At 33.6% G+C, this 27,569-nt stretch overlaps 1 protein-coding gene across 1 annotated transcript; it reads right to left on the reverse strand.

The window, feature by feature from the left end:
* Nucleotides 1-1,569: 1,569 nt before the first annotated feature.
* Nucleotides 1,570-25,589, reverse strand: ZSWIM2 (zinc finger SWIM-type containing 2). The gene is made up of 9 exons (XM_003309359.6): nt 23,048-25,589; nt 21,787-21,863; nt 18,798-18,838; nt 13,035-13,245; nt 11,380-11,628; nt 8,019-8,103; nt 7,201-7,313; nt 3,815-3,968; nt 1,570-2,879 (listed from the first exon to the last, which is right to left on the reverse strand). Exons 1-9 carry the CDS (start codon nt 23,486-23,488, stop codon nt 2,073-2,075), a joined length of 2,178 nt encoding a protein of 725 aa, XP_003309407.5. The 5' UTR covers nt 23,489-25,589; the 3' UTR covers nt 1,570-2,072.
* Nucleotides 25,590-27,569: the final 1,980 nt, after the last annotated feature.

Here is a 27,569-nt window from a genome sequence, read left to right on the forward strand (position 1 = left end):
TAATATCCAGAGTCTACAAGGAACTTAAACAAATTTACAAGAAAAAAAAAGCAAACCATCCCATTAAAAAGTCGGCGAAGGACATGAACAGACACTTCACAAAAGAAGACATTCATGTGGCCAACATATATGAAAGAAAGCTTAACATCACTGATCATTAGAGAAATGCAAATCAAAACCACAATGAGTACCATCTCATGCCAGCCAGAATGATGATTATTAAAAAGTCAAGAAACAACAGATGCTGGTGAGGTTGTGGAGAAAAGGAAATGCTTTTACACTGTTGGGAGTGTAAATTAGTTCAACCATTGTGGAAGATACTGTGGCGATTCCTCAAAGATCTAGCAGCAAAAATACCATTTGACTCAGCAATTCCATTACTGGGTATATATGCAAAGGAATACAAGCCATTCTATTATAAAGATACATGCAGATGAATGTTCATTGCAGCACTATTCACAATCGCAATTGGTTGATTTGGGAATCAACTCGAATGCCCATCAATGATAGACTGGATAAAGAAAATGTGGTACGTATACACCATAGAACACTATGCAGCCATAAAAAGGAATGAGATCATGTCCTTTGCAGGGACATGAATGGAGCCAGAAGCCATTATCCTCAGGAAATTAACACAGGAACAGAAAACCAAGCACTGCATGTTCTCATTTATAAGTGAGAGCTGAATGATGAGAAGACATGGACACCTGGTGGGGAACAACCCACACTGGGGCCTGTCTTGGGGGCAGAGGGAAGGAGAGCATCAGGAAGAATAGCTAATGGATGCTGGGCTTAATACCTAGGTGATAGGTTGATCTGTGTAGCAAACCACCACAACACTTGTTTACCTATGTAACAAACTTGCACATCCTGCACATGTACCCTGGTACTTAAAATTTACGTTCATGAAAAAGATTAAAAAATAATTAAGGAGAGTGAAATATCTATGGGAACATACATAATATTTTATTAGTTGGAAAATTATTTTGCAGTTTCCTTAACTCTATCTTTCAAGACAAGTAGGCTAATAAAATTCTGAATTGCTGACAAATATATTTGGCCATCCATCTTTATGTCAGAAGCAAGACAAACTTTCATTCAATTTTCAAATGCAGCTCATATTATAATTAACTCTGTTACTGTTTCTGAACTACATTTTATTAATTACTTTCTGTTTGTGATTAACCTCAATTTAATCACTTATTTAAATGCAAATTCTTTTCAAAGAATTTTGCTTGATATCTTCAATATTTGTTTCATAGACCTATGTATTCCATTATTACCATGAGAAAAATATCATGTGATATTTTTTCCTTGTGACAGATAATAAAAATCAATATAGCATCAATAATTTTAAAAATATTTGAAAAGAAACTGAGCCATATAATTTAAAAATAAACAAAAATCTAAGGGTTACATTTTTTCAAATGAACATTTTGAAACAATAGTTACTTTGAAAATAGAGCAGATTTTAAATAACAGATTCTTCAATAATAGTGATTGTATCAAGAAATTTGGTAGTACTTATATAAGTTTCTTGAAAATAAAACATTAAGACCATTATAAATGTGACATAGCTGATAGTATTTCATTTTATTTTCATTTTATGTATAAGAAAACTCCTTTATGGAGTTTTTTAAGGTTTTTTTTTTATAGGTTTGTGGTAATTACTAGTACAACAAAAACGCAAAAAATACAGAAGTACCGGGGAGTAATCCCTGCATGTTATGTGCTACCGTGAAAAATATTTGAAAACAGTGACTCAAAGTAGGAAAAATATATTTCCTTAATTTAAGTAAAATATTTCTAAAATCAGAGTAAAATAAGATAAAGGCTCTAAAAATTATTCATTATTTATAACATCCTGAATATATTCATGAAGACACCTAATGCTGTAAGTCATATAAGTAATAGAATCATTTCCTTTAAGTGTAGTGAGCTGTTTATAGGTAAGTAGGCAAATCCCAACAGAGAATTTTACATACATTTGTCAAGACTATGTGTGCTTTTTATGTTCTATATAAAACTTTTTTTATATTCAACATTCAAATATTTTCAGATAGTAAACTTTTTCACAGTTGAACTCCTTCTATTATTAAAGATAGCTCAGTACTTTTTGTATTTACAGAGTGAGACGCAGGCTGTCTTGATAGATGACTACATTTTCGTGTAATTTCTCCCATACAGTTACTATACCTTTTAGACAAACTAAGTTTAGCTGTGCTCCAATTGACAATAAGATTGAAATCCTCTGGAAGTAAAGTTGATCGCTTGTTGTCCTCTCTTATTTTAGTGGCAGGAGTCTTCTTTAGGTTGTGGTTATTACATTTACAGCCTTTGGTCATCCGGCTTTGACTAGTGTGATATTTTCCACTGATGTATGGACTTTCCATTGCAGTGGGACATACAATATTCTTATGAACAATAGGAGGAAGCAGTGTTTGAGATGGTATTTTCCCAAATGATACAGTGGGTAAATCTTGAAGATACCTGGGAAAATGTTGGCTAATTTTATATTCATAGGTTAATTTTTTTGAATTTGAATTATCTAATTTGATAGAGCATAGATTATCTATTGTTGTATTTTCATAGGCATCTTTTGGGCTTTGAGGTGTATTCAATTCATCAAAATTACACTGAGGTATGCTAGGTAAAATTCCAAGTCTATTTTGTTTTAAGACTAATCCAGTACCAGGAATAAAAAGATCTGGTTCTTTCTGCTTTGATAGATGAATGATGTCTCTGTTTGAAACAGACTGATGTGCTTGTCCATTCACCGCTGAATTTTTCCAAGTTAAAGGGTTATATATAACTTGTCCATCAATAGGGCATGAATTGCACTTGTGGAATAACCAGTTGTCAATACACTTCCTGTGAAACTTTAAAAAAAGGTAAGCTAATCAGAACTATACCAATCTTGTTTATAATATTATTCAAGTAAATTTCCCCCAGTTTCATAATTTTATGATTAAAAATATTTAGCAAAATTGAAAAATAATTATTTATCAAGTTTTATGAAAATATTTTGAAGAAGTTAACTTCTAAATATAACTATGTAGGGACTGATTTCCATTTTCGATATTAAAATGCAAAGACTTTTATGGATAGCATTTGTAATTTTGTTAAAAATTCTCTACTTAAAGTTATTCATTTCACTGCTACTTATTTCTAATGAAAATTATTTTAAAAGTCATAACCAACTGGGGTTGAAAATGGATCTGATAACAGTAAAATATAAAATAACAAATTAAGTTTTTGAAAATAAAACAATTAGCCATTTTAAGTAAGGATGACTCTAAAGCTTTATTACTGAAGCTTTGTTTGTTTACTGAAGCAACTTCGTTTCAGAAAAAAAGTTGGTTATCAACCACTATATAGTTGCTTATCAATTATATAGTGATCAAGTAGTATTATGCTGATTCTAATGAGTTCATGTGAAATAATAATTATGTCAACTTAGGCATTTCTGTTTCATCTTAAGAATCATAAAAATACATAGCAAAATATTAGTATTCTATAAACTTTTTTCTTTTTACAGATAACTAAAGTAGATAAAGGAATCTAACTTAAAGTACCATTTTATCTTTCCTAGATAGTATATACAGAAATGAGTACTAATTAATATAAAGACATCCTCAGGGAGAAAGCTGCCTTCTCAATAGTCTCTGTGGTAGTTCTTTCTATATGTGCTGTGCAATGTGAACACCTCTGTACAGAGCACAACTCAAAAGTAAAAGGACAGACTTAAATTGTCACTTCATTTGTGAAAATTGACCCTACAGGGAAAGTAAAACTAAAATGATGTGACTTTTACCTTGTGAGTACATGGTAGCAACCTTGTATGTTGACCAAGATGAAATGCCTTCAAACAAAGTAGACACTGGTAGCCTGGAGCAAGCAGCTTACTATTCTTAGTAATCAGTTGGAGAGGCAGTGATCTTACAATGTGTTTTGGTGTGTAAACTTGGCTGAATGAGAATAAGCAGAGACATGAGTGTTTACATATTATTATAGATCAGGAAGTGATCAATAGCACAGGTAAATAGTCTCTATATAAATAATGCAATCGAATCCTAGGTTTTCTTGAACTAAAGATGATAAATCTCATATATTATAAAGTTAAACAAATCTATTTTATTGATCCTGAACAATATGGATCCAACTTCATAAAGAACAAAGTTTTTGGCTGAGCGCGATGGCTCACGCCTGTAATCCCAGCACTTCTGGGAGACTGAGGTGGGTGGATTACCTGAGGTCAGGAGTTTGAGACCAGCCTGGCCAACATGGCAAAACCCCATCTCTAATAAAAATACAGAAAAATTAGCCGGGCATGGTGGCAGGTGCCTGTAATCACAGCTACTCAAGAGGCTGTGGCAGGAGTATCCCTTGGACCCAGGAGGTGGAGGTTGCAGTGAGCCGAGATCACGGCACTGTACTTCAGCCTGGACAACACAGTGAGACTTCACCTCAAAGAAAAAAAAAGTTTTAAGTAGTCACATCAAATAAAAATGCTAACCTAAAATTTTTGAGTTTGAGTCGCACTTTAATGTCAATAAAATCAGACCATATACTCAAATTATAATATTTTAGTCTGAGCCAACAATTAGGCAAGTGTTTAGAAAAATACAACCCAATTTACTCTGTCTTCTGGTAGGAAGTGAAGTGTATGGTAAGCCACATTAAATATTCCAGGCTACTATGATAAATTGGTAGATCATAAGAGATAAGGAAATTTGTTTTCTTTTGGAGTATATTCTTACCACTTCAATACTGTTAGACTATGTTAATGTAACTCTAAAAGTACCAGCTCCATTTTTTGTACCAAACATACTGACATAACTAAGATGGTATACTATGAATTAACTGCTATTTGATGCCACTGCAACTGGTAAAACAGATACAACAAATCTTTAAGAGAAAAAAAACTTTGGTTAAAAGGTCAGATGCATTCCTATCATTCAAAAGTCATTCAGAACAAAGTTCAAATATATTCTTCAGAAAAGTTTGTACTTCTCATTACTCTACAGATATATCCTCACCATGTTACAGAAATTGCTTTTACCAGGGTCCTCTAATTTCAATTAAAATGTATATTTTTAGTACTCTTTTAAGGTTGTTACCTACTGTTTCTTATCCTGAAATTCTCTTACTTATTCCATTTTCTCTGCCTAAAATGTCCTTCTTCTCCTAATGTTCTCCTTCTCAACTCCCTGTCCCCAATATCTCCTAAGTCCAACCGTTAGTTATACAACTTAGCATTCTAACAGGATGAAGTATGATGCTTGTGCAGGGAAAATGGAGTTGCAAAGCCTTTGTGTAGGCTCATTTTACGCCCCACAAGAGCTCTGGTCTCCAATGTGTGTGGAGTACCCATGGGCACGGGCTATATATCAACTGAAGTTTGGATACAAACTTACATATACATGTGTATGTATACGTGTGTGGGGGTACAGGTGTATTATAGGTATGTGTATAAATATATATTACATATATTTTTAATGAGAACAAGCACATTTTTTGTTTAGTTGATTCACTGAAATTATTATTTTTAGTTTCTATTTTATCCCATGCTTAAAAAGTCGTGACCCAGCCATCCCATTACTGGGTATATACCCAAAGGATTATAAATCATGCTGCTATAAAGACACATGTACACGTATGTTTATTGTGGCACTATTCACAATAGCAAAGACTTGGAACCAACCCAAATGTCCAACAATGATAGACTGGTTTAAGAAAATGTGGCACATATACACCATGGAATACTATGCAGCCATAAAAAATGATGAGCTCATGTCCTTTGTAGGGACACGGATGAAGCTGGAAACCATCATTCTCAGCAAACTATCGCAAGGACAAAAAACCAAACACCGCATGTTCTCACTCATAGGTGGGAATTGAACAATGGGAACACATGGACACAGGAAGGGGAACATCACACACCGAGGACTGTTGTGGGGTGGGGGAGGGGGAAGGGATAGCATTAGGAGATATACCTAATGCTAAATGACGAGTTAATGGGTGCAGCACACCAACATGGCACATGTATACATATGTAACAAACCTGCACGTTGTGCATATGTACCCTAAAACTTAAAGTATAATAAAAAAAAGTTGTCTCTTTTCTATGTGTTTCATAATGTACACAATCTTTTAACATTATACAACATGCTATATTTTCTTTTTTTCTTTCTTTTCTATTTTTTTTTGAGATGGAGTCTCACTCTGTTGCCTAGGTTGGAGTACAGAATTGCCATTTTGGCTCACTGCAACCTCCGGCTTCCAGGTTCAAGCAATTCTCCTGCCTCAGCCTCCCGAGTAGCTGGGATTTACAGGTATGTGCCACCACACCCCGCTAATTTTTTTTTGTTTTTTTTTTTTTAGTAGAGGCATGGTTTCACCATGTTGGCCAGGCTGGTCTCGAACTCCTGACCTCAGGTGATCCACCTGCCTTGGTGTCCCAAAGTGCTAGGATTACAGGCGTGAGCCACAGCGCCCGGCCTAAATTTTCTGTAATTGAACAGGACTATTGCAAAAGGTCTGGAGACCTCTCCACTAATAATGTTCTTAATCAATGTTCTGAAATATAACCAATCTGCTAGGCACTCTTCTTCCAACAGGGTGAAGTAGAGGGTAGACAGAGGGGGAATGAAGCAAAAAAGACTTTCTTCCCCCAAAGGCCAATTATTTCAAATGCAAATTTCAAATATCTTTGAATCTGTTTTTTCTTTAAACATAACTGATGTCAGTTTCAATTTTACATTTATGTCGATGATTATTTGATTACTGAGGAAACTACTGTATCCCTCATATCTAGTATAGTTTCTGGTCAAATTAAAAATAATAGATAACATTATTTGAATATTTATTGTGTTTGTTAACTCATTTCATACTCACAAAATTCCTACAAGGTTGGTTTTAACAATTATTCCCATTTTAAAGATGAGGAAAATGTGGCAGATAGAAGTGAAGTAACTAGTCCACAAGCCACATAGACAATGTGTAGTTGAACTATGATTGGATTTAAGCAGTCTTACTCTACAGCCCTGCTCTTCAACTGGATGGTACAATGCCACCTAGTATCTAAGTGCTTAATAATAATTAAATAATAAATAAAAGAATAAATAAAACTTATTCAAATTGAGAAGTTATTCAAAGATTCTGTCATACAACAAATATAAAATTTACTGGGAACCTCACCCTTGCTTTTCTTGAAAATGTGACATCTTTTCTTCTATCTCATTTTTAGTATCTATGTATTTTACAACTTCATCTGCTCTTTTTTCTAGTGATCTCCATTTTTGGTTTCTTTTCTGTAATAGGTAAAAGTAGATGTTACTTTGCAAAGTCGTGGATATTTTCATTTTGTGGATAAAAATTGGTTGCATATCAATAATGTGAATAATACACAATATTTTAAGCATATATATTATTTTTCAACATGTTAAAGTACTTACAAATTATTAGTCTCATATTGTATTGCATAGCTACTATAATGGCATTACTTTTTAAGGTAAAAAATAACAATAATTGTGTATGTTTTATTTTATCTTGTCTGGTAAGTAGAAGGTAGTGTTATTATTCAGCATCAGGAGATACTTTTTAAGTGTACGGTTTAAATTATCCCAGTAAAGTTCCATGTTTCATTATTGCTTATGTAAGAAAATTTAAGAGAAAATCATAAATGTTTTGGTTTTACGTTATAAGCCAATTTGTAATGTTGAGAGCTTTTTAAAAACCAAAGTTCAAAGTTTCAGAACTTTCTGTTCTGAAAATTTATTCATAATGTCATCAGATGTTTCTTATAGTATTAGATTTTATAAATTACCAGTGTAAGAACTGGTTGCTTTGTGCATCCTTATGAAAAAGAGTTCTCCTAAAAATATGGCTTTAGGTTTGTATTAAAAACCAATCAGCTCTGTTCCACAGTGTTGTGTATTCTTCTTATCCTTACACTGACTTAGCTCTACAACAGGACAAATAGAAACACTGTATTAGATTCAAGATGGATACTGTACCTCACGAAATGTAAACGTGTGGGAAAGATGGCAGCAGCTATCAAAACATTCCTGGCATAAGTGATATTCTATGCATTCGGTACACCTAAAAATACAAAACATCAAAACACGCAAGAAAAAAAAAATCCAATTATTGTGATGGTTTTGGGTGAAAAATTCTGACCAAAACTTCCTGGGAACAATCCAAACATGACAAGGTTCACCTCAAGTCACACTGTGTATTAGTTTCCTGTTGCTGCTGTAAAAATTTACTACAAACTTAACTTAAACTGCACAAATGTATTATCTTACAGTTCCATAGGACAGAAGTCTGAGATGAGTTTCAATGTGTTAAAACCAAGGGGTTGGCAGGGCTGTGTTACTTTTAGGGGGCTCTAGGGGAGAATCTATTTCCTTGCTCTTTCCATCTTCTAGAGTAGGGGTCCCCAACCCCAGGCGCTGACCTGGTCTGTGGCCTGTTCAGAACCGGGACATACAGCAGGAGGTGAATTGTGGGAGAGCAAATCTCCTCCTTCTGTCAGATCAGCGGTGGCATCAGATTCTCATAGGAGTGTGAACCCTATTGTGAACTGCGCACATGAGAGATCTAGGTTGTGTGCTCCTTATGAGAATCTAATGCCTGATGATCTGAGGTGGAACAGTCTCATCCTGAAACCATCCCCCAATAACCCCCATGGAAAAATTGTCTTCCAAAAAACTGGTCGCTGGTGCCAAAATGTTTGAGGACTGCTGTTCTAGAGACTGCCTACATTTATTAGCTTGTGACCCTTTTCCTCCATTTTCAAAACAAACAATGTAGCATCTCTCTGCCTTTCTTCCACAGTCACATTTCCCTCTGACTTTCTTGCCTCCCTCTTCTACTTTTAAGAACCTGTATGATTACACAAGGCTTATCCAAGCAATCCAGGATAACCTCTTTATTTCAAGGTCAGTGATTAGAAACCTTAATTTCATCTGCAACCTTAATTCCTCTATGACATACAAGTTCTGGGCGTAAGGATGTGGACGTTTTAGGAAGTCCATTATTTTGTCTACCACATGCCCCTTCCATGATGCCTTCTCAGACTATCTTAGCTTTCATTTACCTCTTTCTCTACATTCTTACAGGATGTACAGTCTATTAGATATTCTGTCATTTGATTATCCAGTGCTGCTTTCCAGTTGTTTCATGAATGCCAGAGTTAGAGTTGGCAGCATACTTCTTGAAAATAAAAATTATATTACTTTTTCCCCACAGAATGGAAAAAGGTAAACATATAAAAGATCTCAATAAAAACTATTGACAAGTCAAAAAAACCCACTTTCCATAAAAGCCCAATCTCAAGGTTATATTGTTTATAAAAATTTTGTCACAAGTAGAGGATTTTAAATTACTTGCAACATAATTTACCAAACTGAAAATATTCTGAGCAGTAGTCAAGTAAACTTATTATTCAAGTTATCAAATATTTAGAAGATTATTGCTATGAGAAATTTAAGAAAATATGTCCCTCAGACATCGTAAAAGAAGCAACTGCTAATTTATTCATTATTACTCTTTGTACATACAGGGAAGATTTTAATAATTAACACCAATGGGTTGGACAAATGGTGCCATTTATTCAATACATCAAAGTATGCTGGGCTAAAAAAAGTTAAGCATCTCTGTATTTTAACATATATCTAGTAATTTCGGAATTAACCTCTTAAAAGATGAAGTAGTTAAATTCTGAAATTCTGATGAAGAAGGAACGAAGAAACTTTCTAGTTAATCTTGTCTCCTACTCAATGTGTTCCTAAAAGAAATGGAAATAGTTTTTCAGACTGATGACTGAAATGTCGGTACTCAAGGGAATGGAAGATGGATGGAGTCACACACATTGAAAATGCATTCTTTAATTTGTAAAAGAGAATGGAGACAGAGATGAGTAATTGTTAGCCAGATCCGTAGAGGAGAAGTTATGAGACAAGAAAAGATTCTCAAAGGGGAGTGTAGGGTCACTAGTGGGCAGGGGGCAGGATAGTGGGCCATATGTTTACTTAGTAGGAAGAATAATGCCCCAGGACAGAAAGAGCAGTCAGAAAGCTCTGAGTGACACGAGTGCACTGTCATCAACAACATACCCAAGCAATATTTGTACTAAAGCTGCCTGTAAACCATTTGGGGAACATTGATTGTAAGCACTGAGAATTTTACACTGTGGCCCTCACATGTCCTTGTTCCCCCACATGTCCCAGCCCCCACTTTTACATGTGACCTTATCCCCTCCATGACTGGTCCTATCCACCCCTCTTGAGAAAATTTAAATGCCCATACGATGGCTGCTAATACCAAAGATCAAGTCCTTCCTTTTCCTGGAATCCTCTTTAACCAACATTCCTGAACCTAGCTGAATATCCCTTATTAAAAATTTATAAAAATTCTGTACTTCCACCCCAAGTTAGAATCCTCCCTAGGAGCCTTCTCAGGCCAGCCATTTTCCAGTAAATACTTTTGTTAATAATCAACTTTCTTTTGTGTTACACATACAGAAAACAAAACTAAATTCAAAGGAGAAAGGTATAATTTGCTGTTGGATGTGATAATGTTTTACGGTGTTATGACAGAATTTTAATATATATATAAATTAAATTGGGCTCATCATAATGTAATTCAAGAAGGCTGAAAAATAAACCAATACATTTCAAAAAAATGTGACAAAGATTGAAATAATGTTTTCTTCTTAATGTACTGTTAACTTAAAATTTTAATTAAGAAAATACAAATTTCCTAGGCATAGCAATTAATTTATGTTTTATCATGAGAATTGTGGGAAAGTTTGGGGGTTACTCACAGTTAAAATTGTTTGCTCTAATAATTACTATGTTTTTGTAGTTGTTGAAGTATAAGATATGAAAGAAAACAAAACCTGTACTCATTGCCATTTGGAGTAGGGGGGACTGGATTAAATATTCAGTCAATCCAGTCAATGTCCCTCTGGCCCAATCTTCGGAATTTTTGGCAATGATTTCAAAGGTAGTTCAAAGAAAGTTACAGAGGGTGAGAGATCCAGCAAGGCTCTAAGCTTGGAAACTTATGTAGGCTAAAGCCACCTATCCTGTGTCCAGAGCTTCTAGGATGGGGTGCTACTTCAGACCCAATCTGGACCAGAGCTCAAACCAATACCCTTGAACAGGAGAAGAAAATAAAACGATTGGAGTTCCTGAGATACTGGACTGAGATGGAAGTCAGTCTGTGAGTCCTAAATAAGCAGTCATCACACAAGTCAAACAGTATATGCAGGAAGAGGGAGGCTACAGAACGGGTACTCTAATGCTCGAAGTTTCCTGATGTAAAAAAATAAAAAAGAACACATGCTTATAATTTACGGATAACACTTACTTATAACACTTCCCCTCAATTGGAAACTGTTTGCAGTTATTACAGGGAATCCCAAGGTGTTTGTCCAGTCTCTCTTTTTCTGCTGCAGCTACAAGTTTGCTAGAGTTTTTGAATTCCTCCAAAATCAGTTTTAATGGTGCAAACTCTTTCCTGCACAGAGGACATTTCAACATGGAAGTGTTTGATGTACTCTGATAATTAGCTAAGATCTTCATGCATTTTATATGAATACTATTGCCACAGCCAAACCTATGAGAGATAAAATTGAAGTTTACCATTTGTATAGAGCAGTTTTACATATCCATTGTATATATATATTACATATATATTCATATAAATAAAATTTCCTGTGCTACCATCTTTATTCCACAAAAAAATAGATTCTGAACTGATTTTCAGCTATAGCTTGATTACACACACACACACACACTCACTCATTCTAGTAATCTATCATCTTTAATACATCAGAATTCCAAACTTAAATTTTCCTTCATTCCAATGAAATGGTGAAAGATTTTGCATCATTAAAATATTTTCATTTGTAAAGTGAGAATGAATATAGGCTTAACACAAAGGAAAATAATAATAATTATTATTTTAATAAAATGCTTCACTGAGAGCAGGGGTGCCACCATACTTTTCCAGAAGTCACACAATACATGGTAGTACCAAAGAAATATCTGCTGAGAGAAATACCATTTTGGAAAGTAGTTAATAATTTTACAATATGCAATAGAAGCAGACACATGAACAACTACAGTGTGGACAAAAGTTTTGTTAAATTATCAGAAGAAAAAAGAATGATCAGGAGAAAAAAATTGCAATGGAAAATGACTGTCCAAATTTTTCAAGTCCAACTTTTTAGTGCTGTGAAGAAAAGTATGAACATTAGACTCTCAATAAAGATTTAAAGTATAATAAAAAAAGTTAAAAATAAAATAAAATAAAATAAAATAAAAGTAGACAGCTGATCTGAGGTCTAACAAAACAAGAATTGGTTATGTAGACAGAATGAAAGGGATGAGAGAAATATTATTGTTGGCATTAATGAGTAAAAAAAAAAGATTTGTACATATGTGAAAATTGAATTATTTAGGTTTAAAGATAGAATTTTGAAAAACTAAAAATAATTTTTGTAATTTCAAAGTAAAATAATCTTTACTTTCAGGAAAGTCTTTATAACTATAATAAACCATCATATTTATTCATGTGTATAAAATAAAAACACAGAAATTACTCTACTCTTGTTACTTAAGGTGGGAAGAGGAATAATTGTGGAATTATGTTTCAGTTTTTACCCTTGTAGTGTAGCTCAGAAAGATTTAGAGTAAGAGCATATATTTAGCTCAAAACATATATATACACACACATATATATGTTGCTTCCTAACATATATGTTATATATAATATATATATTTCTATGATATATATATTATAGATATTATATTTATATTGTAATATATTATAATATATTTATATTATATATATTATATATATGTGTGTGTGTTAGGAAATAAAAGAATGTTAATTAAGTATAAATTAGCAGTAGGTAAAGTTGCCTATTTTTTCCCTATCATGTCTCCTAAGGTAATAAATCAGAAATATGTTTTAGAATTTTTAATTAGTTTTAAGAATCTAAAGAAAAAGTACATCACCTGCAAAAGGTGACAGGAAGCTTTTTCTCTAAAAGGAGCTCTTGACAAATAGAGCAGATATCCTCCGAATCAATTTCCTTCTGTTTAACGTACCCATCTTCTTCAACATGTTCATTTTCGTCATTTGTTCCTGGTTGGGGAGTTTGAACTCGATGTATCCCCCGAAGCAAGTCACTTATCTCTCTTTCTCCAAGACCCAATTGTAAAGCAGCTAGTGAGAAATCCCAAAGTATTAAAATCCAGTCATAAAATTGGAGCTACAGAGAGGTAACAACTTATGCTGAAAGTTAGAATTTTCTTTCAAATATCAGAGAGACAGTTTTGATTGAATTATCACACTGACATTGACCCCTTCTTTACATTTTTTTCAGAGCCAAAATGTCAGAAAAGAGTCATTTAAAAAAATATAAAATTTATTATTTTTTCTTGTAACTAAAAAAGAGTCAATGTAAACAGTGCACTTGAATATGATAGTGTTCATCCTTGGATTGGTGTTACAATCATGTCTTATACTTCGACCTGTTCACTAGTCCATAAACAAATATTTTGTCAACATATAAGAATATTAAAATAAATGGGACATGAATACATAAGGAGGAAACTGATATCCGAGTAGCTACTGTAATTATTTGTTAGATGAATAAGTGAATTAAATAATAATGGAAGAGCAAGACTTAATTAATTGTGCCTATTTTCTGTTTCTGTTTTGTGTACCTACAAAAGCATGTCTCATTAGTCTTATCCTCAACAGATTTGGTCAGTGTTTCTCAGGACAATCTATTAGTTACTATATTGCTTGCACCATTGGGATGTGCATTTTTTGAATTCTGTATTTTCTCCATCCTGCAATCCTTAAAGGAATGATGTTCTAAGTGCCTATAGTATTGATCAGGGAATCCTAGATTCTTCATTCCTTGGCCCATCCCTTTGCTGCTTCCCCCTTCCATCTCCTACTCCTGAACATGTCATAATTTAAATGCTAGTTGTTATCGGTCCCCTGCCTTCTATTGATTTTATGTATCTTTTTAATATATATGAATTAAAAATTATTTCCAAGATAATGAAATGCTCTGTTTTTCTGGAAAGACCCCCCCAACTAAATACTAAAATACTGAAAACATCACAGTTACATTTCAATACAGAAATCGCGGTTCCCTGTCAGATGTTATGGCAAGTGGACTGTGGGAGGGCATCATACATTAATTAACCATTACTTTGGGGAAGAAGGGCTATTTGTCACAAAGACACAGCAACATCTGCTCTCTAAAAAAGGAGAGAAAAATAAAGAACAAAATATTGTGCTTTGGGGAATAAAGATGCACTGGGGCAGCAGAAATACTGAAGAATAAAATTTCATAAAAGAAGCTGGCCACAAAGTGTTCTGTGTGGTAAAATGTGAATTGGAAAATAAAAGGAAGAAACAAACTCTTCTAAAGTGAATTCGGAAAAATTAATGTATAAGACTATGCAGGAATATTTTGAAAGAGAAGAGCAAGACAGCTAACCGGGACTGACATCACAATGTGTTGTACAAGTAATAAATGTAATAATATATGAGATGCTCTAAATAATAAACATTGTTAAACAAAGAGGAAAAGAAGGATTATCCAATAACTGTTACCGAGATAACTGGGTGGCAATATGGAGAAAATTAACTCAAACCAAATACCAACCTCCAACTTATACCAAAACAACTACACACTGGTGCTATTATATAATAAAGAACAAAAATAATAAAATGAGCAGAAAAAACTCCAAAGGACTATTGATACTATGGAAGAAAGACAATTTTTAAAGGGTTGAAACAATAAACATGAAAAGAACAGATGATCCAATTTAATAACACAAAAACTCCTATATGTAACAAAATTTAATAAAGCCATAGAGAAAAAACTGATAGCAGATTAGAAAAACATTTGAAAAAAGTAATGCTTATAATAATTAAGAAATGTTTGCAGTTTTATCCTAATAAATAGCCAAAATACAATTCACATAAAACACAAATAGTAAACAAGGCAGTGGAAGATGTTCAATTTTATTTGCATCAAAGGCAAATGAGTTAAAATAAGAATAAAGCACAGACACTAAAACTGACTGAATAAACACTAATAAACATTACTATTTGCTTGCCTTATGTTATTTCTTTTGTATTTAAAAAAGTTATTTGAAGGCATTTTAGATCTTTCATAAAGGAATGTTAAATAAATATACCAGAGAATAGAAACTATTTTCTTATTTAACTTACCAGGCATGGATAGATTACTTTGAACCTTGTATCTGGTATTTTTCCTGCTTTGTGTGGCTTTCTTTCCAAAATTATAGAAATATTACTAACATGGCAAAATATTTCTATGTGTCTTTATTTTCATATTTCTTAAATATGCTGTTAATATCTTTCTTTGTATGCTTAAGTACTATAGTTAAAATGTGCCAAAAACATGAATCCAAAAAACAAATAAAACTTAAAGAAATTGACATATTGCTGAAATCACTGTAAATCAGCAAAAGTATTCTGGAAACATATTTGGCAATACATGGGGGGGAGACATAAAAATATTAACACTTCTACTCCAAAACACAGTAAGACTATAGGCTAAGGAAATATTTGAAAAGAACAAAAAGCTTCACGTACAAAGAATATAACAAGCAGTTAGAAATAAATGCCTAATAGTGGAAGAATGTTAAATTGCTTATAATATACCATATTTAGTGAAATATTAGCTAGCCTTTAATGACTTTCATTACAGAGATTATATAGCATGAAAATATAAGGTAACAGTGTGATAAAAGCAGAACACAGAATTCTGACAGGCTATTAGGCTGTTTTACGATATATATAAAATCATAAAAGGAAAATAGAAAATAAAAAGTTTACATCTTTCTGGTGAGAATTTAGAAAAATTTCCTTTAATGAGGTTTTAATTTTATTCATAATTATTTAATTCCAAAAAGACGATAGTATTCACTAGTTATTGTATTTAAAAGGAACTATCAGGTGGTAAATCTAGCTTTTGTTGGGAAAATGTTTGTGAAAAAAAGAATGTTCAGTGTTCAAAAATTAACATTTTTCATAATAATATTCCCATATAATCATTTTTGTCGGTCTTTGAAAAGAGAGTCTCAGGTTTCTTATATGCAACACTGGAATGTAGATAATTGCTTCCAGATTCCTTTTAGAAAAGAATCTCTGAATGATGTTCAAAACATTACTCTTCCATTACAAGTAACATTCCCTCCACACTTATTTAAATGCTATACATAATCCCAATGAGTAATTATTTATAGTTTTCTTTATTTTTCATGTATGTTTATTCTAGCTTTAATTTAAATGATAAATTCTAAGATCACTAAGACTTTCTTTGAATATTATTAGTCTCTAGTATTACATTGTACACATGGGATTTTCTCAATGCTTACTAACTAAAATTTCTTTTAAATACAAGACATAAAAAATCTTTATTTCAGAAGGAAATATAAACTCTCAAATTATATAGGATTAATTTTAAACATTAAAAAATTCCCTACTGTAGACTGAATGGTTGCTGTCTTCGATAAGTGCAAAGAATAATACAATGTAATATATTAAATTGATCAATACAAAATTGCTGTGTTTGCAGATAAAAGACATTCATATACTAGCAATACATACGATTCAATTTATAAAAAGCACCTAGCAGAGCTCCTGGCTAATATGTGGTACAATAAATATTTGTTGAATTTAATTGGGTAGAACTGCACTGTTGAATATGGTAGCCATTAGCCACAGGTAGCTATTGTGTACTTGAAATTTGACGAGTGTGACTGACAAAACAAATTTTAAATTTTGTTAAATTAAAAATTTAGTTTTTAACTTAAAGCTGATAATCTAGAGTTACAGAAAAATGTATAAGTATGTAACAATTTGGATATGTGAATCTATTTTTCAGCTAAAAATTTTGAGGAAGTCTATGTACAGATCAAATATTTCCATTGAAAATATAGTGTCAGAGTTGAGATCTACTGTAAGTATAACAAACATGCTAGATTTCGAAGACTTAGTATAAAAAAAGTAAAATAGTTCATAACTTTTATATTGATTACATGTTGACACAATAATATTTTGATGTACCGGGTTAAGTTAAAATACATATTAAAGTTACTTCCCTGTTTCTTTTTACTTCTTATAATATGGCTACTAGAAAATTACATATGTATGTTATATTTCTATTGGACAGCCTCAGTATTGAAGCTTGTGAAAATGATATGGAAGAATAGTGTAGAGAATAAGACTTTGGAGAGAGGGTCAACATTTAACTTCAGTGAATGCAATGGAGAAGTCAAAAAGAAAACAATATGTATAAAACCATACAACCTAGTCATCACGCATGAAGGGACTGAGAGAGAGGCTTAAGAAGAGGCTGACATTTTAGAAAGAATCTGCCTATCTAGAAGGTGAAAGACAAAGTGCAAAGTTCAGGCATTGGAAACAAGGGGGCTACACAGAATGGTACTAAGGGCTGAGGAAAGTGGAACAAAGGTAAGAATGAGTATGGAGAAATAGAAACACTTGAGAAATATGTAGGATGTAAAACAAGCAGGATTTGTGGTATGGGTAGATACATGGCAGAAGAGGACGAGAGAGAAAAAAATCAGAGAGAATATCAAGGTTTACAGCTTTGAAGAGAAAATAAAAAGGAAAGCCAGTATGTGAGGTAGGGAATCTAAGAGGGGAGCACAGATGGAGAAATCAGTATTTAAGATGCCCATGGGACCTCCAAATTGAGCTGCCCAGAAAGCAACTGGAAATACTGGTCTGCTGGTAAGATTGGGAATCACTGATACAGAGTTAACAGTTGGAGACATGGAAAATGGGAGACATTTCTAAAAAAATATGTAGAGTGAAAAAAGAGAAAATCCCTGTGAAACACTAATGGTAATTTATTATCTGGTATAATTTTTAAAATATGCCTACTGTGATTGTAATTGTATAATAGCTAGGGGGAGATAAACTTGCCTAAATAAAACCAATTCTTTTTGAATAGAAAAAATTTAAAACTAATTATCACTTTAATTATTCATGAATATCAGAAACATTTATTAATACTTTTAAAAATGCAGTTGTTAGATGGGTCTAGTATTGGTCAAACAATTCCTTAACTGCAGTTAACCCTTTGACAATGACAGTATCTTTATTATAAGATGTACAAATTTAAGTGACTTGTATTGCAATTATTTTTCTTTCTCTCTTATTTTTGAGAACTCTGGAATTTAAACTTATATAAATATATAACTGACTCTAAACTCAATTTAAGTACTCACTTAAAAACTACATTTTACTCTGCTTTTGTTTAGCAAAACAATTTCATTCAGCAAACATTTTTGAATAAAATAATGTGCCATGCCAACAGTCTATTTCTGGGATCTAAAAAAATCACATTTGCTATTTTTCTCACAATTAAAATAATTTTAGACACAGAAACCACTGTAACCTTTTCTTAGAATACGTAAATGTTTTCCTACTTAATAACTGGCCATTGTTTCATACCTGTTTTTATTAAGTGCCTATGAGTTTGAAAATGACATATAAAGTTACATTTTTTTTAAAGATGAAAAATGTTCCAAGTGTCTTAAGTTTAAGAAGCTGAGCTACTGATAGTTACCAGATTCCCTAGAAAAATAACCATCTAAATTTAGAAAATGTTAAATAAAACATTCTTATATTTGTTAACTTCAAAGTAGTAAAATAAAAAAACAAAAACAAAAAACCCAAACCCCAAAACTTACATTCATGGTTCCTTGGAAGCTTGAATTTTTTCAACAAGACCCTAACATTCACAAGTAGAAAAAAAATCAAGACATTTATTTTTGACATAAACTCAAAAGACATTTAAAAATATTTAGAATAGAAATTGAATTATAAGATTTATATTATGGAAAGTGTTATGAATAAACTTAAAAATCATCAATTTTCTGTTATAATAGTTGTTAAACTTATGTTTTAAAATAAGCATATGTGAAAAAAGTATGATTAATGAAAACAAATGACATTTGGTGTGAAGAGATTTGTCAGAGAGAGTCCATGTATTTCCTACGACATACAGTTATTCAAAGGGAAAGGATAATGAGGGGATTTAGGTTTTTATGGTACTGCCTTTAAACTTCTCTGGAAAGGCAGTAATTTTCTGGATAGTGTACCAAATGGCTGTTTTCCTACATATACCTCTCTAACGCATGATATAAAAAAATTTTTTTTTAATTTTACCAATTAAAATGGAATGTGACTTTTTAAAAAATGTGGGAAATGCCTATTAAATTATTATTCAAAGATACTAAATATACTTTAGTATATGAAGCACTTTGATTATATTTCCATTTACTTAATGGTTACAATATTGTACAACATGAGTTATATAATAATCAAAAGAGAATACCCTTCCCCTGACGTAAAATGAAAATGGAAAAAAAACTATTTTAAATATAATCATAATACCAAATTGTAAGTTGTGAAAGGACCATATTTTATCTTTATGTCAACTAGAGTAAATAACTTGTGTTACTAGATGCTTAATAAAAAGTGATCAAAATAAAAGAGCAGAAAACTTAGTAAAAACATTAGAAATAATTATATAACATTTTTTACTTCTAAAGAAAAGCACTAGAAATGTGAAAGTAAGTCATAATCTTTTCTTAATTTCTTATTTTTTCATGTTAACTATCAAATAAATTAAAATAATATTAATAATTTGTTAGTATGAGTATAGGTAGGCAAAACAAAATGAGTTGATTTGTATTTAAGCTTAAGGAACTTTTTTTTCATTTCTAAAGGTCAATTACCCTACAAATAGATTCTCACACTAGAGGAAAAATTTCAGATTTAATAGACATAATCTTCAATAGAGTTCTACTTCTATCTTGAAAGATTTATAGTTAAAGTCAACAAAATTATACACTGGGGAAATGACATCCTATTCAATAAATGGTGCTGGGAAAATTGCAGCCATATGCAGAAGAATAAAAGCGGACTCATAACTTTCACCATATACAAAAATTAACTCAAGATGGATTAAAGACCTAAATGTGAGACCTTAAACTACAAAAACTCTTGAAGAAAAACTAGGAAACTCTTCTGGACATTGGCCTGGGCAAAGAATTTATGATCAAGTCTTCATAAGAAAATGCAACAAAAAGAAAAATAGTTTAATAGACTTAATTAAACTATAAAGCTTCTGCACAGCAAATGAAACAATCAACAGAGTAAACAGACAACCTAAAGAATGTTAAGAAATATTTGCAAACTACGTATTTGACAAAGAGCTAACATCCTGAATCTATAAGGAACTGAAACAACTCAACAAGAAAAAACCTAATAACCTCATTAAAAAGTGGGCAAAGGACATGAACAGACATTTTTCAAAAGAAGATATACAAGTGGCCAACAAACATAATAAAATGCTCAACATCACTAATCATCAGAGAAGTGGAAATTATAACCACAATGAGATATCATCTTATACATGTCATAATGACTATTATTAAAAAGTCAAAAAACAACAAATGTCGATAAGGACCTGGAGAAAGGGGAATGCTTATATACTATTGCTAGGAATGCAAATTAGTTCAACCTTTATGAAAAACAGTATGGCGATTTCTCAAAAAACTAAAAATAGAACCACCATGACCCAGCAATCCTATTCCTGGGTATATGGCTACTGGGCAAGAAATCATTATATCAAAAGATAGCTGAACTCATATGTTTATCACAGCACTATTCACAACAGCAAAGATACGGAATCAACCTAAGTATTCATAATGGTGGGCATAAAAATATACCACATTAATAAAATGTGTGTATAAACATATGTATGTACACACATATATATATAATGTAATAGAACTCAGCCATAAAAATTAATGAACTCATGTCTTTTGTAGCAGCATGGATGGAACTGGAGGCCAATATCCTAAGTTAAGTAATTCGGAAATAGAAAGTCAAATACTGCATGTTCTCAGTTGTAAGTGAAAGCTAAACAATGGGTCACATGGACATATAGAGTGAAATAAGACATCAGAGACTACAAAAACTGGGAGGGTGGGAAGGGAGTAAGGCTGAAAAATCACTTATTGGGTACAATGTTCACTATTGGGGTGATTAGTACACTAAAAGTCCAGACTTCACCACTATGCAATATATGCATGTAAGAAACCTGAACGTTTTATAAAAAATAAATAACCTGAACTATTTATAAAAATACATGAAAATTTAAAGTGATTCATAGTCAAATGTTAACTGAAAAGGAAAATATTTTGAAACTTGACTGCCATAGGCCAATAGGGAAAAGGTGAACACTTTCAACCTATGTATACATGTAGAAAATGGAACATTTGATATTCAAGAAAACGTGATTTTGGAAACACAATTTGTGGAAGCACAGCAGTGTCTCAAATGAACCATATAATTATCAGCAGTGATGGGATCAGGATTTTTCCCCCGTTTTATAGTTAGATTTCACATTTGTACATGAGAATCTAAAATTGATTTTTTCTATTTAAAAGCATTAACATTATAAAATGGTTCTCAATTTAAATGTTATTCAATTTTCAGAATAAAATGAAATACTGAAAAATTTATTGGTAAGCTATGACCATTTTAACTTTATATTCCCCAAACACCAAATTTCTTTAATTTTGTTGTTATTGAAACCATGACAAAGGCAAAATATTTAACACACCAAGATGTTCCTTCATGGAAGATCTTCATTGAAAAGTCACTTACCAGCAGATATGCTTACAAAGTTCCCCTCCTTTCAGAAATGTGGAACAGTTACAAACGTGAGGATTTCCTAGAAAAACCTTTAAAGGAAAAATGCATACTTAAAAAGACCAGTAAAATTTGAGAGTTAGAGCAAAACTGAGTTAATAAAAGAGATTTGAAGAGGTAATTTAGTTTAGGTGATTCAAAAAGGTTGAATAGATTCTACTGGAGAATCTTAATTCTTGATACTAGTCTCTAGGCTGATTTTTCATTTCATTATTTATCTTTGTTAGCAAATTAACAAATTAGGATGGTTTTAAAGTGACCTGTCCTTAGGCAGGTGAAAATAAAACTAATTCCCAAAGTCAGAGAAGAAAAAAAGCAAATATCAACCCATAAATTCCTCACTGTAAGGAAATTCTACTTTGGGGTGGAGCTAAGCACCTTTTGTAAGGTAGCTCATTTTGGATTTTTGTTTGGTGCATTTGAGTCGGTGAATTTATTTAATTTTATTCAAGAGGACAAAATTTATTCACCAAGGCTAGTTTGGCTAAAACAATTAAATACAGTAAGTATTGAAGCAACAAAGTAAAAAAAGATGCTTTAAATAAGCACAGACTAGTAAATTGCATCCAATTCTTAAACTTCACGGCACTAACGTAAAATTTTGTAAGTCAACTCCTAGGAGGTAGTGCAGTGGCTAATTTTTGAGTGGTTAAGGATGGGATATGCAATTTTGAAATATCTGTGGTCTTTCAGTAAACTTGAATTTTTATTCATTAATATCTTTCCAAGGTATTGCCATTTAAACCATCCTTCAATAGGGCCTTCATATAGTTTCAGAGTGAGCAAAGAGTAAAGGGAAACCTATTTATTTATTTAAAAAATATTTACAGTATGCTAGCAGATTGTAGAATTTTCATTTCGTTTGATTTACAGGACTAAGGACCACTAACAACAGATCCAAGAACACATGTAATGCAAACCAGATATTCATATAAAGCCTCTGACATTTTCAAGCCTAAAGATCAAGAGCCATCATCTTTTACAAGAGTTGCAGTTTGGTCTTAACCTCCAAAAAAGAAACTTCTAATAAATACTATTTCCTTCTGTAATTTCACGTATTTTAGAGTCTGGAACACTCTTGGGAAGGCGCTTTCGGGGGTGAGGCAGCAAGTATCCGCAGAGATTGTGATGGTGGCTACGCACATTGGGTATGCCAGCGGGGGAACCTGGTGGGCGGGGATGACGGCCAACTGGGGATTGTAGGGGCGGTAGTTACTCGGAAATCCATGTATTCCGGCTCCTCCTCCCTCAGCAGGAAGCCAGTGGGGCCCATCTCTCGTAGGAGGTAGATGCTGCTACTCAGCGCCTGGTCTTGGTGCCAGCTGAGCCTCTCGCTCAAGTGTCTTCGCCTTTCAGAGGCCTTATAGCCTCGGCGAAGCATGCTGGGTGCGGGCGGAGGCGGCCCCTCTGCTCGGCTCACTGAGGCGCCAGCCGGTCTCCAAGACAACGGCGTGCAGGCTGGTTGCCTTGGTGACGGTGGTTGGGCTCGGGGTGTCCCGGTGTGCCCTGCGCCGAAGAAGAGCGGGCGACAAAGGTGCGGGATGGCATGGATTCCGCAACTCGCCCCAGCCTCCACTGCGTTTTGAAGCGACGCCCTTGACTGAGCAGTGTTTTTAATAATCATCTGGCCGACTTGGAAGCTGGAGGCCGAAGGCATAGCTGTCGATTTTCTTGCGTTCCTTCTGCTTCCTCGGGGCAGAGATGGTGAAATCTACTTGTAAGGACAGTTGCAAACCCGATTGCAGTCTGGGCTCTGGATGCCGAAATTATCCTGTGATGATTCATCATCTTTAACAGAAAGCCGAGGTTACAGAGCCCAGAGTGATTTTTGACGTTCCACAATATTCCACGAACATTTTCTGATTGCTCACTATGTGCATAGATTGACTGAGTCTCTGGGGGAAAGATGTAGAAGACAGGAGTTCTAAACCCTAGGAAGTGCATCACCGGTAGTGGTGCCGGCTGTAGTCCCAGCTACTTGGGAGGAAACCAGATCCTTAAGTCATTTCTCTCTGCCTCTCTCTCTCTCTCTCTCTCTCTCTCTCTCTCTCTGTGTGTGTGTGTGTGTGTGTGTGTGTGTGAGGGGAAATGGTCTTCCAAGTGAGGGAACATTTTTTAATTGCATGTTTGGGTAGGGGTGGGTGTTGGGGATGGTACAGCCAGAATGGTGGATGGTGGTGCATCCTGAATGGTGGCACAGAATCCATTGACTATGGGTACATGAAACTTACAAATCTGTATACTAAGGAATAAGAGTTTCAAGGTATGCAATGTTTGTACCTCCAATAATTTAAATTGTCTCTGAGGTTTGTTTACCACGTTTTAGGGGGAAAACTGTAATAAAGTATGGGTCAACATTTTGAGTCATAATTACTGAAAAAAGAAGCCACATTACTAGAATCTCTATAGGAAATTAAAAGCAGGAGATAGCACTACTTGGAGGTCCAGTAACCTTTGCCTTGGTGGCCAAAGATAGAGCATATTTGTCCTATTTTATCATGGGCAGAAATCATAACTAGATTATGTCAACAGCAGGAGAGGTCTCAGAAAATGGCAAGGGCAAAAGATGAAAGAAGATGATGGTAATGGCAGCTTTCACAGGTGAGACACCTGGATAAACATCATCCAACCCTTAAAATCTTAGGTCTAAGGTCTAAGGTTTTAATTTACTAAATTTTATTTTTATTCTCCTATTCTGACTAATAACAACTCACATTCATACTACCATACTCCCAATTTTAGAATCAATTTAATGGTACTAGATGTTAAAGAAATACATTATAACATTAGAAAGAAACTCACATATCAAGAGCAAAAGGAATTATAAATTGGATTAAATTATTTTACATATTGATATGTATAATTTTAAAAACTCAATAAATTAATGACTCCATATTTGCTATATAATATGATGAGTTGGGCTTCAGAGTGAGGACATTTTATTCAGCCATCAATTTTTTTTTCTCTCTTTATATATATGTGTGTACATATAAAATAAAGTTATAAAATTTTTAAAAGCAAACAGCAAAAATTGTTAAAGCTGTTGTGTTTTAGTTATAGTTAGTGATACTTGTTTACTTGCTCCATGTATAAGTGATAAACATTTTCAAAGGGTCGCATGTTTAAGACACAATAGTCATTATATCAATGGAATATAGGTTCATAAATTCCATTTTGGGAGATGGTAAAAATAATGGTGTTTATGCTTTCATAGAAGTTAAAAAGTGAAAGCACAGATTGCTAGACAGAACTTCATTCTATTTGTAAGATATTTGTTTTGATATCTGTCAGTTATGACTTTAAAAACATTTTTATAGTCAGGTGACTATCCCATATGTTTGCTTCATCTCTTAAGAGTGTGTGATAGGGGTAATATTTTGAAAATATTAAATTGGAGAATTAAATATCCTCCTTCAGGTATATTTTGTGGCATATTTCCCCATGTGAGAGGGAGGTGGTTACTGCAAAAAATAAAGCTGTGGGCTGGGTGCGGTGGCTCATGCCTGTAATCCCAGCACTTTGGGAGGTCAAGGCTCGGGGGATTGCTTGACCTCAGGAGTTTGAGACCAGTCTGGGCCACATGGCAAAACCCTGTCTCTACAAAAAATACAAAAATTAGCTGGGCATAGTGATGCGTGGCTGTAGTCCCAGCTACTTGGGAGGCTGAGGTGTGAGGATCACTTGAGCCTGAGAGGTGGAGGTTGCAGTGAGCAGAGATTGTGCTGCTGCACTCCAGCCTGTGTGACAGAGTAAGACCCTGTCTCAAAAAAAAAAAAAAAAAATGATGCTTGAGTTTCATGGATCGATAAACCTGAGTTTCTTGGATTAATTTTTAGCCTCTTTAGCAATACAATTGTCATGAAAGACAGGTATTAAAAAGTTATGATGGCTCCCGTTAAGACAGAAAAAACTGAACCTAGAGTATTAGACCTTGGAATTATGTGGAAAATAATGCTCTAGGAAGTAGGAAGAAGAGTGATGGAAGTTACTAGAAGAAGTCAGCTTGCCAGTCTCCAAATGGGCATGTGTGAGTTGGGTTGAGGGCAGAATATATGGAGTGATGGATTGAAACATTGAGATGAGTTTAAGATGACTGAATACCTGGAGCAGGTGTGTGTGTATAGCATACTTCTGTAATGGTGTTAGAGAGTTGCAGGCTACTAGGAAACTTCAGCTTTTTGCCATGTCTAACACATGGCAAGCAATATTCAGAGGTGCCTGTGGAAGACAGGTAAATGATCTGGTTCTCAAGGATTAAAAACATGAAATGGATACAAGAGTTTGTGTTTATTTCTAGAGATTAGGCACAAAAGAAAGGCGGAATACTGGTATCTGACAAAGAAGATACAGAATTAATTGACTTCAAGACAGGAAGCAAATAGAACTAAGGATTCCAGAGGGAGGCACCAGCACAACCACCTTAAAAAAAGTCAAAACTCGCAACTCATTGTTCACTAACAAGGAACAATTCAGACTGCCCATATTGCAGAAGTGACCAGCAAGAGTCTAGGGGACACTGTGTAAATTTAAGGTCATCAGCTTTTATCAGACACGTGTTTACAGAGCTTTTATTTCCTCATACACTCATGTATCTTTTTGAGATGAAATAGGGAATGAGTGGAAATCTAAAATTCTAGGCATTTTATCCTTAATAGTGATTATGATGGTCTTAACATTCCACTTAGCTTGACTAAACTTTAGACAGATTTTTTCCTGACTGTAGATTCTTGACCTCCCTTTTCTTAGAGTATTTACTTCGGAAAACTTGGAATTATAAATTCTTTCTCTACCCCTTTAAGATGTAAATATTCTTGCAGCCTCTTGCAGATGTGACAACTAGTCATGTCTTTCTCAAGGACCTGGGAGGCATTCTTTGAAATAGAATCAACAATAAAAATAGTGCTCTCATATCCTAGTCTTTGCAGCAGCATAGAAGCCTAATTTAGATAAGTGCCAATTAGCAAATACAGGTGGCTTAGTCACATCGGCCAACCTTCACCCTAAAGTCCTCCAGTACTTTTCCACTAGTTTACCTCCAGGTGCAGGAAACCACCATGGCACGTGTGAATCTATGTAACAAAACTACATGTTCTGCACATATACTCCAGAACTTAAAGTATAATAATAATAAAAAATATAAAAACTGCCACCTTTTGTTTCAGTAGTCATGTTTAATCTCACTCCCATATTGCAGTAGACTTTAATAAAGTCTTCCTTGCTTGTTTAACTCCATCCAATGCAGTTTTTCTTTGACAGTGAACACCATTTATCTAAAAGACTATTTGGTAATTAAGTCAGGCTAAATTATATTTTGCTGAGTTTTTTTCTTGTGAACAAAGAAAGTGAAGTCTATCAAAAGCAACTGGACCATTTATAGAGAAAATATTTTAAACTTTTTGCACATAAAAGTGTAATATGAATAAATATATAACCCACTATGAGTGTGACTGGGACTTTAAGATGCCAGAATAAGTAGATAATGTTAGTTTCTCCCCCATTGACTAGCCTAAAAAAAAGTCAGGTTTCAACCTCTGACAATGAAGAGAACTAAAGAGGGCTGAGGTAGGCAGAATTTTCAGAATGACCCCAGTGACCCCAATGACCCTTACCCTTGTATAATTTCTTCCTCTGTGAGTATGTAGTGTTATGTGGCAAAAGAGATTTTGCAGGTATAATTGTGGTTACTAATCATTTGATTTTGAGTTAATTAAAAGGGAGATAACTATGGTTGGCCTCAT

Source organism: Pan troglodytes, chromosome 13 (assembly GCF_028858775.2).
Source record: "Pan troglodytes isolate AG18354 chromosome 13, NHGRI_mPanTro3-v2.0_pri, whole genome shotgun sequence".
NCBI classification, from domain to species: Eukaryota; Metazoa; Chordata; class Mammalia; order Primates; family Hominidae; genus Pan; species Pan troglodytes.

What these genes read in the sequence shown, in the direction of transcription:
- ZSWIM2 (XM_003309359.6), bottom strand. Translation starts at nt 23,488, where the DNA reads ATGCCTTCGGCCTCCAGCTTCCAAGTCGGCCAGATGATTATTAAAAAC. An exon ending in GCTTCCAAGGAACCATGAAT is followed by an intron (nt 13,246 to 18,797) that starts GTAAGTTTTGGG and finishes ATTTCTCACTAG; the next exon opens with CTGCTTTACAATTGGGTCTT. An exon ending in ATTGAGGGGAAGTGTTATAA is followed by an intron (nt 8,104 to 11,379) that starts GTAAGTGTTATC and finishes TTGTATTTTTAG; the next exon opens with GTGTACCGAATGCATAGAAT.